This window comes from Microtus ochrogaster, chromosome 7, assembly GCF_000317375.1.
Source record: "Microtus ochrogaster isolate Prairie Vole_2 chromosome 7, MicOch1.0, whole genome shotgun sequence".
Classification (NCBI taxonomy): domain Eukaryota; kingdom Metazoa; phylum Chordata; class Mammalia; order Rodentia; family Cricetidae; genus Microtus; species Microtus ochrogaster.
Window position 1 is genome coordinate 31,528,905 of NC_022014.1, and position 16,614 is coordinate 31,545,518.

The 16,614-nt window shown below is 40.6% G+C and overlaps 1 protein-coding gene across 5 annotated transcripts in view; it reads right to left on the reverse strand.

Moving 5' to 3' along the window:
- Nucleotides 1–11,835: 11,835 nt before the first annotated feature.
- LOC101996119 (myosin-4) overlaps nucleotides 11,836–16,614 on the reverse strand; it is a 24,373-nt gene continuing 19,594 nt past the window's right edge. For all 5 annotated transcript variants that reach the window (XM_026780283.1, XM_026780282.1, XM_026780281.1 and 2 more), the window contains 8 exons: nucleotides 16,357–16,481; nucleotides 15,798–16,106; nucleotides 15,054–15,257; nucleotides 13,408–13,533; nucleotides 13,150–13,320; nucleotides 12,960–13,064; nucleotides 12,762–12,857; nucleotides 11,836–11,988 (listed from right to left, as the gene is read on the reverse strand). In XM_026780283.1, coding sequence (XP_026636084.1) covers nucleotides 11,836–11,988; nucleotides 12,762–12,857; nucleotides 12,960–13,064; nucleotides 13,150–13,320; nucleotides 13,408–13,533; nucleotides 15,054–15,257; nucleotides 15,798–16,106; nucleotides 16,357–16,481 — 1,289 coding nt within the window. The remainder of the gene's footprint in view (nucleotides 11,989–12,761; nucleotides 12,858–12,959; nucleotides 13,065–13,149; nucleotides 13,321–13,407; nucleotides 13,534–15,053; nucleotides 15,258–15,797; nucleotides 16,107–16,356; nucleotides 16,482–16,614) is intronic.

A 16,614-nucleotide genomic window follows, 5' to 3' on the forward strand; every position in this document is an offset into this window, starting at 1 on the left:
ACCTGGAAACAACCTAGATGCCCTTCAATGGAAGAATGGATGAAGAAAGTATGGAATATATACACATTAGAGTACTACGCTGTGGTAAAAAACAATGACGTCTCTAATTTTGCATACAAATGGATGGAAATAGAAAACACTATCCTGAGTGAGGTATCCCAGAACCAAAAAGATGAACATGGGATGTACTCACTCATAATTGGTTTCTAGCCATAAATAAGGGTCACGGGGACTACAATTGGTGAACCTAAAGAAACTAAATAAGAAGGTGAACCCAAGGAAAAACATATAGTTATCCTCTTGGCTATGGGAAGTAGATAAAATTGCCGGGGAGAAAATTGGGATCTTGGGATTGGGGTGGGATGGGGGTAAGGGGAGATGGGGAGAGAAAAATGTAACATTCTTAAAGAACTGTCCTGTAGAAGCTCTTAATGCTAATCTGAGATCGTCAACACTTAGCTCTTTGTACAGTTTTATCTTTTCTGGAAATTCACAAAATGAGATCCTGCAATGGAGCTGTTTGTGTCTGGCTCTTCCGTCCATGCTCCTGGAGCATCTCTCTTCGTTGCTGGGTAGTTGGCTCCTGTATAGAAAAGCCACACCTTGCCCTCTGTGGATTCTTCCCAGCACTATGAATACACTCTAAGTTGCTGGGTGGCCATTTGTCTCCATGTCTCTTGGGTAGCTACCTGGGAGCTGAATCTCTGTATGTTTAACATTTCAGGAAACTGCCAAATTCTTTCCCACGGTGGCTGTACATTTGTTGTTTCCACCAGCAGTGAACAAGGGTTCTGATTTCATTCTCTGTCACTTGTCCTTGTCCTGTGCTTCCTTTGGTGGCGTCCAACCCACTGGGTGTAAAGTGACTTCTCACTGTGGCTCGGATCTGCATTTTCCCAATGGACAATGAATTGAATGTTTTTATCATGTGTCCATTTCCTATTTTACTATGTATTTGTGGTCGCTACTTAGTTAGCCCGTCTGTCATCTTCTTATTGCTGCTAGTTCTTTATATGTGCTTTATCTGTGAGTCATTTATCTGACAGATGATTAATGGATAGCCCTTCCTAAGGAAATGTTTTAATTTCTAAGTTAATAATGACAGTTTTGCAATGAAGCTCAATTTGTCAATATTTTCTTTTATATTTTTGGAGTCAGATTTTTCAAATTTATGTAATGCAAAGTCATAAAGGTCTTTCTTTTTCTTTTCTTCGAGCTGTTTTGTACTTACAGTTCTTTCATTTGCAACTGAATCTTCTTTCTAGTTAACTTCTGCTTATGGGCTTATAGCTTAGTTTATTTCACCAGTGATATCTAACGGTTGGTGCCTTTTGCTAAAATGTCCATGCTCCTTCAGCTGATGTGCCTCGGTGTCTGCTAAGTGTTTGATGTATGTTTTCTTATTTCAAAACGGAAATGATCTCCTTCTTTAATTTTAAATTTTATTTATTTTGTTGTATATGTTTGATTGGCTTGCATGTATGTCTGTGAGCCTTGTGTGTGCCCAGGAGTTTCAGGTGGTTCTGAGCCACCATGTGAGAATGGAACCGGATTCTCCACTACAGCTGCCAGTACTTTAACTACTGAGCCAACTCCCCAGACCTAATGATCTGCTTCTTAAGTGAATCCCTGTATATATTTTTAAATTCCAGAAGCACTGAACACACAGCGCACACCAGCCTTGTGCTTGCCCGGCACCCAGTCCTCAGAAGCATGGGACAGGTGTCAGCTTTTGTGTCTTTCAAGAAGTGGTGTAGATAAATGAACAACACACGTATTCCCCCCCCCCAAGCTGTACAGGTATGAATAATATTTTGTGAGAGCTTTAGATGGTGCTTCAATTTTTTCATGATTATCCACTGAGAAGGAAAAAACCTAATTAAATTAACAAAAATAATTAAAATCTAATTAGCTTTAATTAAGTTTAATTTCCATCTACAAAAAGAAATGAAGTACTAAGGGTTACGATTTAATTATATTCATTTAAATTTAAACTATCTTTGTAGAGAGAAATTAATTGCTAACTAATACAAGTTTCCAGGCAGTTGGATTTCGGAAGTAGGGCAGAAGACCAACTGTTATAATATTTGAGATTATTTTTATTCTTTCAAGAACTAATTTCCACACCCTTTCATGGGGTCAGGATCATCCGCAGTGAAATTATGTGTATTAGATATGTGGAGAGCATGTAATTTCCCTTATTAGTGCTATGAAGCTTTGTATTTATGCTTTGACAGATTTATTGTATGTGTGTGAGTGTCTGCACAAGTGTGTGGGTGTCTGTGGGGTTCAGTAGAGGGCATTGGCGCCCCCAAAGCTGCTGTTACAGGTGGAAGAGTCAGCTGCCTGACGTGAGTTCTGGGGATCTGAACTCTAATCCTCGAATACCTCAGCCACCTCCCAAGCCCCTGCATTTTCTTTTTATTATTATTATTGTTATTATTATTATTGGTTTTTTGAGGCAGGGTTTCTCTGTAGCTTTGGAGCCTGACCTGGCACTAGCTCTTGTAGGCCAGGCTGGCCTCGAACTCACAGAGCTCTGTCTGCCTCTGACTCCCGAGTGCTGGGATTAAAGACCTGCGCCACCACTGCCTCGCCCGCATTTACTTTTAAAATTGTTACTTGTGTTTCTGAAATTATACATGTCTTCATCTGGGGGTAGTTGATGTGTTACTTTCTAGTGGGCATTAAGTTTAAAATCCTCCGTATGTTATTGACAAATGAATTAGATTGGTTTGTTTATCTCAAAGGTATGTTAACCTTGTAGAAATTTCGGCTTGTTACCTCTGCCTGGTAGAGTGAATCCTTTAAAACTCAAGTATGGATTGTACTTGTTTTGTACCATTTGGCCTTGAATTCTGTTTGCTCTGATGTCAATAGTGCTTTCTTTGCCTTTATACTTTGGTAGCACATATACAAATTGTTTTTTCTCCTATCCATATTTTTAACCTTTCTGAGTTACTTTATCCTGTATCTAACTTTCAGGAATCCAACTAGCTAGCATGGTTGGATCGTACTAAAATGCCAAACCTTGAATAATTAGTATACTGATAAATAAATAAATAAATAAATAAATAAATAAATAAATAAATAGATAAACTTCTAGGTATGGTGGCACTCTCTTTTAATCCCAGCACTTGGGAGACAGAGTTTGAGTTTGGGGCCAGCCTTATCCACATAGAGACTTCTAAGACACCCAGGGCTACACAGTGAGACCCTGTCTCAACAATAAATAAACGAGATAGCCAAGTTGTGAGTTAGAAATTCATTATGAGATCCTAGTAGTGGCTCAATTTTAGGAATCAAGTTGGCTTGTGTGTTTTCATGATTTGTTAAGTGGTTAAAAACCAGTGTAACTGAACAGGTGTCGTCATTTTCCTTTCATTTATTCAGGCCACCAAACCTCTGAAAACCTGAGCCTGTTTATCTTTTAAAGAAGGAACGGTTTTTTGCTTTTCACTCCATTTCAATATCAATTTATTTAGTAGTACATGTAAAGTATTTTAAATAGTACTTGGCAGCGTTGAATGTACTTACTTTACTAAATAGTGTATTTAAGGCTATGTAAAGGAGGGGGTGTTTCCTGTGGGCGATGATGGAGTATTGCTGCCGTGTTTTAAATAAGGAACTGCCTTAAGGTTTGTTTTAGTCACAGTTGTGCTAGCAGCATGGAAGATGGATCAGAGGACCGAAACAGAGAGGGAGGACCGACCTAAGAGCGATACTATTTCAGGCAAAGAGTTGAGGACCCAAACTAAACCATCAGAGTTCGGGGGAAGAAGAGAGAGATGCAGTGTTTAAGTTGTAGACGTGACTAACCTCTCTGCTGGAGGAATAAAAATAATTCTAGGTTTGTAGAAACCATTTGAATTGCTTCTGCTTGAAGATAAGTAGAAATAAATGGAATTTTCTTGAGTCAAAAGAAATATTTCCCATGGGAAGAAAACAGACCTGGACCAAAAGTAGAAAATTTTCTGGACGGAAAATCGCAATAATGAGCTTCCACCAAAGAATACAAACTTCTGGGAATAAGATTTTGCCATGTCAAAATAGATTTTTTTTTAAAAAAATGTAGGCTTTAAACAGTATGAAATTACTGAAGGCAGGTTGATCATTAGACTGTGACTAGGCCTCTTGTATGTATGTTAAGTTAGTATGTGACAAGAGTAGCCATTTGTGTCACTGAGGGGAAAGAAAGGACAATTTAGTAAGCAGGATTGAGATTTACCAATGAAAGGAAGACAGCTTCTTCCTTGCTTGTTACTGTTTCTAAAAGTCAGCTGTAAAAGATTTGAACTCTTAGACCTAAATCAAAGAGAAAACTGGTCAGAGCAGATAAGAGGGTGTATAGCTCATGCCTTGAGAGGAAAGAAAACCCTTTTCCTTCAGGGCTAAGGATCAAGCTAGATCTGTTCACATGGTAACAAGCTGTGACCACTGTACTATGTACCCAGCTCAGCAAGGTCTTTTAAAATAGGGCAGAAGTACCTTCTATTTATGAAACTGACACTCTCAAAAACTGAAACTTCTCATTTATTAAAAAATAAAAAAGAATTCATCAACAAATTAGAAGATAAATGGAAGCCTGTTGGGGAAACTATTGGCAATGCTTATCAAATGGAGTATGTGTGCACTCATATGCAGAAACAAATCAAGAAGAAAGGGAGAGTCATGTAAACAGGAAGCAGAGGTATAGGAGAGAAAAGACGGTTCTCTGAACGGGAGAAACTAATGACTGGGAAGTGAAAACATATCAACCTCAAGAGATGCAAGATGGAATGGATTCTACAACACAAGGGTATTTGACCAATCAGGTTGACCAAAATAAAATAAAATAAAATAAAATAAAATAATGTATCAGATGGTGGCGTGTGGAGGGGTGAAGTTTCATCTGCTAGAAACAAAGGCGGAATAAGACTGCTGGGGCAATTGGTTGCATCGTTGAAATCTGAAGTTACATAAGTTTACTTCTCATTTTCTCCTGGGAAAGGACATCATGGTTCTGGCCGTGTGTTTCTTCTAAACAGCAAACTTTGGGAGACAAATATCTCTTCAGTGACTTTGCACGTTTAATTAGGTGACCACCTGTTTAGTGATGGCGCTGATGATGTGGTCAGTGGTTGGAACTTGACACTCATTTTAATCTGAGATTTGGACCGCTACGGCACATTTTCCACTGGTTCTCTGAGCTACAGGACTGAAAACTAAAAACCCTGTCGATGGTCATGAACCATGAAGGAGCTCTACTGGGTCTCTATGAGAAAACTACATCCCGAGATGTGTCTTGTTATGGAATAATTGTTGTATATCTAGCCCTTCTCCAGCACGCAAATAACTCCTACATGGGTCCTGTGTGGCAGCTCTTTTAAGTTAGAAACTCTTCCAAGGTCTGGCACACATCCTTGTCCTTGCTATTCTTGTTAGTATTCACTTACAATTAAGCCCAGGGTAAGCGTCAAGTTACTGTCTCTAATGATCCTGATGCTCGGAGAGGCACTACCAGACATCAGCTTGCAATTCCTAAGATTCCCTCGGCCCCAAGAGTTCCTCTGTTTTTCTTCATCCAGCGAGTAAAAGTAGAGGGATTCTAACCGTTCAGACATCCGTACGTGATCTGGGACGGAAATGGACGTTAGCTTGTCTTCCACCAAAGGAAACAGCCTGCTTTTCAAAGGCCTCCTTGGCACAGATATGTTACTTAGCTCCGTCCGTGTTCGTGAATGTATCATTAGTTTGTTTTTTTTTTGGGGGGGTGGTGGTGGTGGTGAGTAATATTCCATTGTGAGGATTCAGTACAATATGTTGTCATCTTTTCCGTCAAACGTTGCTTGTTGCTCAATTGTTTTGTTCTAGCTGCTATACAGTCTTATGTATTGCCCAGGATAGACCTGAACTCAAAACTTGTAGGCAGTAGCTGGGACTATGTGCATGTACTACCATGATCAGCTTGTTCATTTATCCCTTTGCTGATGAATGTTTCTATTACCTTTCTGTGGTATTTAAGCTTTTGTTTCTCTTGCTTAAATAACAAGAAGTGGGATTTCTAGATAAAAGAGCAAGGACTGTTTTTGTGAGGAATAAGCAAACTTTCTTTTTTAAAAAATAAACTCTTCCACCCTCCTCGTAAGCAGTGTCTGCAGGCTGTGGAAGCTCAGAAGCCAGTCCAGCAGCTGCCAGGGTTAGTCTTTGTAAACGAGTCATTCCCTCGGGTTTGTGATGGAGTCTCCTAAGGATTTTGTTTTCCTGCACCAATGATACTGAGTGTCTTTTAATATAGTTATTAGACCTTACAATATCTTCTTTATGAATTGTCTCATTTGCCAAGTTTTGTTGAATTGTGCTTTTTTCATTGTTTTCTATGAATTCTTTATCTGCAAGTCATCTTGAATAAATGTATAACATATATTTTCTGCCAGCCTGTGGCCTGCCATATTTGTTTTCTCAACAGTGCCTGGATGATCCATTCAGCGAGCTTTAAATTTTCTTTAAATGTGACAGGGACCAAATGCAGGACCTTGCACACACTGGGGAAGTACTCCTCCACTGAGATCCCTCCCAGCAATAGCTTTAATTAATCGTATTTTTGTATTTTATATTTGTGTGTGGTGTGTTATTTTGGAGCTTTTGCTGTCAGCACAGAGATGTGCATCTGTGTTTCTTCTAGGTGGTTTGATTTTTTTAAAGGTTTGTTCTAAACCTATTATCTGTCTTGAAATAGTTCATTATTTTTATTTCCCATATACATATATGGGAATTGATTCAGCATTACTTTTTGTAAAGATTTTTCTTTCTAGAGTGAGTTGAATAAAAAATTTAGTAAAGTATCATTTGACTATATTGGTATTGGATGTATTTATGAGCTCTCTATTTTGCTGCATTTGATTTTTTTAAATTTTAGTGTCTTTTTCTGTCAGTATGTACCTTGATATATAATTCAAATTTATCATGTAATTATTACAAAATGTCATCTATATTTCTTATAGTAGATAAATTTTAAAGGCCATCTTATCATCTATCCACAGAGCTATTTGTATTTATCTTGTCGTTGCTGTTTATTATATTTCTATTTCACCATTCTTTTATTTGTATTCAGCCTATTTGTATTTTGGCACAAGTCACCTTTATTTGGATCATGTTTTTTTTTTTTTTTAAATCCAGCCAGACAACCTCTGTCTCTTAATTGATTGTTTAATCCATTCACATTTAATGTGTTATTTAAATGCTTTTTTCTTGAGTGCTTCATAACATTTTTGTTTCTCTTTTTTTCTTTTGCTTTCTCTTGCACTGTCTTCTAATATAATTTTTTGTGTGATAATGTGGACTAAACAAGGATCCTATGTTGTGGAACAATGGTCTGTATCCTGTCACTTGTATTTTAAATAAATGCTGACTGGCCAGTAGCCAGACAGAAAGTATCGGCAGGGTGACCAGGCAGGAAGTAGAGGCAGGGCAATGAGAATTCTGGGAAGAGGGAAGTTTCAGTCCACAGTTGTCATCCAGACAGAGAGGAAGCCAGACACAGAGCAAGCAAGATGTGATTGCCTCGACAAAAAGTTACTAAGCCACGTGGCTAACACAGACAAGAATTATGGGCTAATACAAGTTATAAGAGTTAATAAGAAGCCTGAGCTAATAGGCCAATCAGTTTATAATTAATGTTGACCTCTGTGTATTTCTTTGGGATGAATGGCTGTAAAACTGGGCAGGATGAAAACCTTGATCAACAATCCTGTACATAGAGGAAAATACTCTGTCATTGAGCTACATCTATAGTTTGTAATATAATATTTTAACTTATTTAATGACTTTTTATTCTTTGAGTTTTATGTTGATGATTGCTTTATGGTTTATGATATATGCCTTAACTTATTGGCTTTAGATTTTTATTAGTTCAGTTCTTATAATAATGTTTAAGAGTATTTCTCATACTGCTTTATTCCCTTTCTCCCATTTTGTCATTTTATTTTTATATGTGATATATCGCTTAATGTTACAAACTCATAAAATCATTGTTAGAATTATTATTTTACTATCTGCATTCATTTCCTCACTCGACACAGCTTTGCTCCTATAAGCCTCTTTTGTGCTATATTGCCAAGTGCAATACGTATATTTATTTGCATGCATTTATGATATCCATTTATGATTACAGGCTTAATAATATATTACATGGGTAGTCTATTATAGTTTTTTATAGGTAAGAAAGAAGAAGTAAGTATCATATATATACTTCTTTCTTACCTATAAAAAACTATATATATATATATATATTGCCCTTTATGGAGTATGTAGGAGTGGTAGGGATATTCACACATTTTGGAGGCCAAAAGAAAATGCTTGATGTCCTGCTTTGTCAATCTCTGCCTTATTCTGTAGAAACAGAATAGTTCATTGGAATATTGCAGGTCAGGAAGCCCCAGTGATCTTCCTGTCTGTGACCCACACAGCCCTGGTGTTACAGGTACATACAGCCAAGCTTTTTACATGGGTACTGGGGATTTGAACTCAGCTCCTCATACTTACACAGCAAGTGTTTTTCCCCCTAAACCATCTCCCTTAGCCCTGACAGTCTTTTTATTTGTGGGTGTGAGTTACCTTTTCTCTATTCAGTTTGAGATTTTCCTGGTATGGTGGTTGATTCCTGCTGACACTGGGAAGTTTTACAATATGCTTTGGGTCTCTGGAACTTATTGAAACCTTAAGCTAGATCTTTGCAACCTTGCTGCGGTGAGAGAAAGAGGGTGGTGCTGTTTCCAGGGTGGAGGATCAAGTCTTCATTCCCTTCTGCTGGCACCAAGGAGGCCATTCATTTCGTTTTGGACATTGGTAGTTTTCTTACTGCTGGGAAGTGGCTCAAACAACAGTCATAATCTTCCTCTAGGTGGCTTCCGACAGGAAGGAAGAAGCTTGTTGCTCTCAGTTGATGGGCAGGAAGGGTCATAACGTTATTGCTACTGATTCCACGTGACCTGTTACTAACCGGGGGTGATGACCCTCATCTTGCCAGCTGGCCACATTGACAGCACTCCATTGTTATAGAAGTACCTTTTTCCAATTCCATAAAGGTGAAATACAGGTTTTGCCTTGAACTTTTGTGGGAGTGGATGAGGTCATGCTTTTGCTTCATTTGATTTGCACAGAATAATTCTTCATAAAAAAGTCTTCTGTTTTGCTAGGCTGTCCATTTCTTTGTCCTATAGAAAATAGCTTCTGTTGGGGTTTATTCCCCACTTTGCTTTCTCTACCCCCTTTTTTCAGGACCCATTGGTTGTCTGCTCCTTTAACAGCAAGGCTAGGCATGAGATGAGAGGCAGAAAAGTCCCAAAGCTCACCACCATGCCGATCCCGTAGCTAAGGACCTTTAAGTTCCGTCTTCGCTCCATCTGCTAGAATCTCCGTTAGTGTGAAGCGGATTATCTGGGGGTGTTAGTTGTACTTACTGGGAAAAACAGATAAATAAATAAGTCCATCTCCTCAGAAGGGAAAGTTTTCCTTACTAAGTGTATGAGAGAGAGTTAAAATAGTCTCCACTTTTAGGCTCATTTTTAGGTGATACAATGTATACCATAGCACTGCACACAGAACAGAGAAAATTCTTAGTAAGCGTTCTCATTCATTCTACAAACATTCCTTAAATTCATGTGCCAGGCAACGCCTGACTTATTATACACTCAATAGTAAACCAAATGCATTGTCTGTCGTTGTAGAGCTTCTGTTTAGCAGGGGATAGATCAAGAATTAATCTTGGAGCAGGACAGAAATGAAGCAAGTCAAGGAGATCAGAAGTACCAAAGCCAAGATAGAGGCACCAGATTCTCCTGGAGTTGTAAGCCATTGGGAGCTGCCCGACCTGAGTGCGGGAAACTCAGTGCAAGAGCAGTGGAGGCTCGGAGCATCTCTCCAGCCCCAAGATCTTCTTAGCTGGTTAGCCAGTCACTTCAGATGAAGTGTTAATTGCAATGAGAACATTGGTAATACACTGATATTTCAATACGGCCTGTGCTTTGCATGCGCGCTGTCTTAGTTCAGGAAGGTGTAGCTATTTCGTAATATCCCAGAGCGATGAAAGAAAGGGTAGCATATCCTGCGAGCAGTCTGAAGTCATATGGTGTAGCTTTATTCTAGGAGACACAGAAAGGAGGCTGAAACCCACCCAGTCTGTGAGGAAGTTGAGGAAAAATGTTAACCAGAACAACTGTGATCTCTAAGCTTGCTGCTTTCAGGCGAGGCAGAAAAATCGGCCTACATATAACAGAACCCATTCTTAACTCTGCTTAAGCAATCACTTACGTAGTCAGGAGACAGAATAATACAACTGTTGCCTAGGGCTTGGGGGTCAAAAGGTTAACTCTACAGAGCTTAATTAAAATTTGATGATAAATGCCTACTCCACATAAGACATTTCATTAGTCTTCATCATGGCTGAGGTGAGATGTTCTTCATAATTATTTTCTAGGCTTTCAAAATTCTCGTCTGCTGAAGCCAGCTCCTCATGCTAATTAGGTTCCCAGGCAAAGGAAGATGATTTCTCAAAGTGGCCTCCTCATTAGAAAGGGATATCTGCCACTGGAAAAAAAGAGAAATTGGCCTTTTCCTACCTTATTCTTTCAACATCCACCCAATAAAATCAAAAATTTGAGGTTTCAAGAAAGTATTAAAGAAAAAAAATCACTCAATGGCTATGATAAAATGCTCTTTTTTTTTTTGAGAGTATGGAATGAATTCTCTTTATCCTTTCTCCTTAAGATGTGTAAGCTATTAAGAAAAGTCAAGTTCTGTCCAAAGGTCAACATGGAATTCAACTAAGTGTTCTATACATTCTTTTTCTTTTTTTTTTCTTTCTGGTTCCCATACCGGGAGTCGAATGTTCTATCCATTCTTCTTGGAAGGGGAAGGGTTTTAAGGCGAAGGGTTTCTTCTGAGATGGAATAAAGCGGGTAGTAGCCACAACGTAACCTGATGTTCTGAACATTGTGAAACTGACTTCTCTCGCCCTTCCCCGCCTCATCTACGTCAGCGTGAGAACCTGCATTCGCTCTGCTATCTCCTTTGTTCCGCCCGGGTTGCCTCGAGTTAGGGCCTTCTGAACAGCCTTCACAGGCTCCGTCTTCTCTAGCCCGCTCATTCCTCCCCCTGCACCATGACCAGAGCTGACCAACTGACTTCCTTGTGAAATCAGAGCCGTTTGATGCGTGCCCTCATTCTTCAGTGCTGTGGGAGGGACCATACCGTTCACTGTCAGCCCCTCCCTTTCTGTGTCTGGCCTCACCTGCTGCCCTTTGCCCATGATGTCTATGCTAAAATACTGGGGATCTCATACTTGTTTTTCTCTTACAGTGCTCGTCTTTTTCCCCATGCTACCTGGTAACTGGCTGCTCATCTCTGAGGAAGGAACTCACAGTCTCCTCTGAGAAGTCTCTGTGGACTCCTGGGTATCACCTTATATCCTCAGCATACATTATCTTTGGTCTTCTGTCTGCGTATGTATACCCTTCCACATCTGTCTGAAGTATTTGTCCCCCCACCCTCTCAGCTGAGTTCCTCAGAGACAGGGATAACTCATTTCCTTGGTGACCATTTTTGTACCAGACACGTACTCAATGGTCAGTGAAGTTGGTTGAGTGGTATTCCTGTCTCTGCATATAGTAGGTACCAAACAAATGTCTAAGAAATGAGTTGCTCTCCAAAACATCCTGGAGTTTATCATTAAAAGACAAATGAACCTTTCGATTGCAAAATTATCTGCAGATTTTATTTAGTTGCTATACAGGATAGTGACAAAGAACGTCACATTTTGTGATTTCTTCTGTCACCTTTCAACAGAAGAATGGATTATTATTCTTCACTGATGACTTTGGTGTGGACCTCGCGGCTCTTCACCCGCAGCTTGTTGACCTGGGACTCGGCAATGTCGGCCCGCTCCTCAGCCTCCTCCAGCTCATGCTGGATCTTGCGGAACTTGGCCAGGTTGACGTTGGATTGTTCCTCCTGGGAATGGAAATACATCAGAAAGAACAAGAGTTGACATTTCCTGCTCGCTAATTTCCCTTGTTGCTAAAAGAAGCTACAGGATTTCTTCCTGAATGGGAAAGTAAAAGGTCCTGTCATTTGGAGGCATTCTTATTTGGGGCAGAACCTCCCATGGATTTGACTACACGAACGAGAATGCTTGCAACCCTATTCCTGTTCTTTAGTCTCTTTCACTTGACTCCTTTTCAAGCTGGGGATGCTTGGGTGACTATACAGAGGCCACAGAAGCAGGGATGTTATTCCATCTTGTTTCTGCAAACCAACTTTAAAGCGAGGTCACAGGAGTGATATTGGGTACAGAGAGCCCCAAGGCAGAGTGAAGCATTTACTGAATGAGAAAGATGAATGTTTTTTAAAGTTCAGAACTGGATTTAATCCTAATGTCAGAGAAGGCTTAGAATAATTCAGGCTCTCTTTTGCATGGTCCCTATGAATGCTGGGAATTTGGAATGTTCTAGATAGTAAGAATAGGGCAGTGGCGAAGCATTTCTGTGTTAACTCCTTTGAAGTGTTACTTGATGTAGTCTCAGAGAAATGAACTAGAATATCTAAAGCTCTGATGATTTGTAGCAAAATCTTGGCTTTTCAAATAAATATTCATTTTGCCACTTAATTTGGGGCTCCTGGCCTGTTCATTGCCTTAGAAGAAAGTCCCTTGAATGAGAGGGACTTGGGTCCTTCACAGAAGCGCACATGGCCCCGGAGCACCCCTTTCCTGTGGAGATACTCACCGCCTCCTCAGCTTGTCTCTTGTAGGCCTTCACTTTAGTCTGTAGCTTGTCCACCAAGTCCTGCAGCCTGAGCACATTCTTGCGGTCCTCCTCGGTCTGAAAGACCCAGCAAACACAGAGTGTTGTCAGCTGACACTACCCTTCCATCTTTATTTTCCCAGACACAGGGGGCCTGGCCGAGAAGGGAAGGCCAGTCACCTGGTAAGTGAGCTCCTTCACTCTTCTCTCGTGCTTGCGAAGACCCTTGACGGCTTCCACGTTGCGCTTCTGCTCGTTTTCCACCTCATTTTCCAGCTCTCTCACCTGGAAGAGAAGAGCATGGGTAACAGTTTGCCTGCGGCTGTTCGCACGCACAGGGTGGGAGCAGAAAGAACAGGCCGGCACCCACCCTGGCCTCCAGTTTCTGGATCTGCTTCTTGCCGCCCTTCAGCGCCAGCTGCTCAGCCTCGTCTAGACGGTGCTGCAGGTCCTTCACCGTCTGCTCCATGTTCTTCTTCATCCGCTCCAGGTGGGCGCTGGTGTCCTGCTCCTTCTTCAGCTCCTCTGCCATCATGGCAGCCTGGTGAATGATAAAACAGAGCTGGGTAAGGGCTAAGAAGGTCCAGCGGGATTCAGATTTGTCACCTCCATCTTGCCCCCTTCTCACGTCAGTGATGGCTTTCTTGGCCTTCTCTTCTGCATTGCGGGCTTCCTGGACGATGTCCTCCATCTCTCCCTGGATTTGGGAAATGTCTGTCTCGAGCTTCTTCTTGGTGTTGATGAGGCTGGTGTTCTGTTGCAATTTAAAAAAAGAAAATCTACATTTAATAACATTTATAACTAGTTAATAATACCTAAAAGCTGATAATTAGAAATGTTCAGAATAAAAACAAAATTAGAAGTCATTTCCAAGTTTGTGGTTTTTTTCTACCTATATCCCTGGTCCTAAAACATAAATGATTCCATGTAAAATTTAATCTCTTGTGCCAAAGGTATTTCCTTGTTATCCATGGATACTTATAAAAACACAGAGTAAAATCTTCCAGCTCCAAACTGCTGTGTAGCACACCGCTGATGAAAATAACTTACCAGTTTTAGCTGCTCATCTGTATTGGTTGACTGACTCTTTGTCATAAGTTCATAAATAGCATCCTTACTGGTACAAAAGGTGGGCCAATCATGAATACCCGTGCTTTTGGAAAGTTAATAGTATTTGAAAGAGCTAATTCTAGATAGTCATAATTAGTAAGAAAAGTGTTAAATATTAATTAATTTGATTTTTAAAATTAGAATATTGATTTGAACTTTTTCATAATTGCTGATTTTAGATAATTACAGTGTTCAAGATAATCTGTTACATAGGTTTATTATTTAAAAAGTAGAGGGCATGCGTATTAACAAAAGACAAAATACATGCTCAGTAACCAGAAACAACCATTAATAACACTTTTGCTTACCCTTTTGAATGTTTTTTGTATACTTTTTTGCAAAAAAAAAAAATGCCAACATTTACTTAACAAATGCACTGTAGAACACAAGTGGTAGCTAGCACTAATATGGCTCCAGGAATTTGAACCCGAGAGCTCTTTATAGATCCTGTGATGTTAATTTTAGGTACACACGTGATAATAAATATAGTGATGAGTTATTAATTTTACATTTTTTACTGTTTGTTTGCTGTGTAGAGTTTCTAAAGATAAGACGGCCACCAGTGTTGTATGCGTTACTCATGGGTGGTCTTCTGTGCTTCTTTATATAAGCTTTAAGCTCCAGATCCTTCCAAGTCCACAAGTCCACCAGCATTTGAGTGGACTTGTGAACTGTCTATGTCTCAGTACATACTTAGATCGTTCTGTGCATTTCCCCAAACCCTGGGAAGGTATCCCTGCCTATAGTGATATTTTGTTTATTATGTAACAAATAAAGCTTACCTGAAGATCAGAGAGAAAAGCCAGCCATACTAGTCAGTGATACAAGCCAGGCAGTGGTGGCACACACCTTTAATCCCAACAGCCACACTAGTTAGCCACTGAGGCCGGGCTGTGGTGGTGCACACCTTTAATCCCAGCACTAGAGAGGGATGTAAGGTGGGATGAGACAGGAACTCAATCTTTTTTCAGTCTGAAGACTTTGTAGAAGTTAAGTGCTGTCTAGTGATTGATCGCTTTACTTCTCTGATCTTTCAGCTTGAACCCCAATATCTGTCTCTGGGTTTTTATTATCTGTGCTACAATGGCCAACATTACTTGTATATCTTGTGAACATCCCCTCAGACTGCCTTTAGCTTTTAGTAAGCCTGGTCCTAAACCTCACCTGAGTGTGCAGCAGCTGCACCCGCTCACTGGCATCTAGCAGCTCCTGCTCCGCCACTCTCCTGCTCCTCTCTGTCTGCTCCAGGGATGCCCGCAGCTCCTCGATCTCAGCCTGCATTAGGTTCGCTCTGCGCTCAACCATGGCCAGCTGCTCTTTAAGGTCATCCTGGCCTCTGAGAGCATCATCCAGGTGCAGCTGAGTGTCCTGCACAGAAATAAGAAAAGCTCTGACTTGTGTTCCAGTTAAAGTGGATTCGTATTTAATATCACGCTCACATCTGGATCTTACTAACTCAGAGCCTGATTCAATAGGGACATCTATAAGTACCATTAATGACATGATGTTTTAGTTCAGATCCCAAATCATAAAAACAATCATGGATAAATCTATGGAATTTTGTATCAGAAAAGTATCCTCAAAAATCAGATAACCTGATTACATTATTTTACATATTTAAGAAGGAAGTCCAGGAGTCAGAATTGGTAGGTCATGCCTACAGTCCTCGTACTTGGAAGGCTAAATTGTCAACACTCTGTCTCCACATATTTACCACTTATTTTGTCTCAGATGACAAAGCAGATTCTCTCTTGGACCTTTCAGGCAGAATTTAGCGTCTTTTCAATATACAATCTTTATATATACATTGCTTTGATGATTTATGACCTGTAATTTTCCTAAAATTTTAAGACGAGCTTACAGCAACACCTCGCCTGCCAGCACAGTGTGGGTTCACCCCCAAGGTACCTTCAGCATTCCTTGTGTGTTCCGGAGGTTCCGGATCGCCTCTGCAGCCTGGCGGTTGGCATGGTTCAGCTGGATTTCCATCTCATTCAGGTCGCCCTCCATCTTCTTCTTAATCCTCAGGGCATCGTTCCTGCTCCTGATCTCTGCGTCCAGCGTGCTCTGCATGGACTCCACGACTCTGAGGTGGTTTCTCTTCAGCTGATCTATTTCTTCATCTTTTTCAGCAATTTTGCGGTCAATCTCAGATTTCACCTGATTCAACTCAAGCTGGATGCGTAGAATTTTGCCCTCTTCATGTTCAAGAGATGCCTTTAATAAAAGTGACATTTTGGTGACCTCGCTATGGTGACTTCTCAAAGAGCCATTGAGCCCCCTCCCCAGACTTTCACACATCTCCGTTTAGAGCACCGATTCTGCACCTGTGACATATATATGCCCGAATTTTCCTTGATGATGAGCATTGTCCCCCTAAAGCCCACAAAATGGTAGACCTCTGTTGTCATTCTCTTTTTAGTCTGAGTCCCAATATAATGGACAACTGAGCAAACAAGGTGTGTACCTCTGCTTCCTCTAGAGAAGCCTGTAGTTCACTCTTTTCCTGATCAATCTGCTTCTTTATTTTCTCCAGCTCATGGATATGCTTCCCTCCCTCTGCGATCTGCTCAGTGAGGTCAGAAATCTCCTCTGTGGAAGAACAGACGAGAGGAAGAGGTGGGAATGGTGGCAACATGGGAGGGTCCAGCCAGGGCTAAGGAGGATGGGGAAGGTGGGCAACAGGAGAGGGTCCAGCCAGGGCTAAAAAGGATGGGGAAGGTGG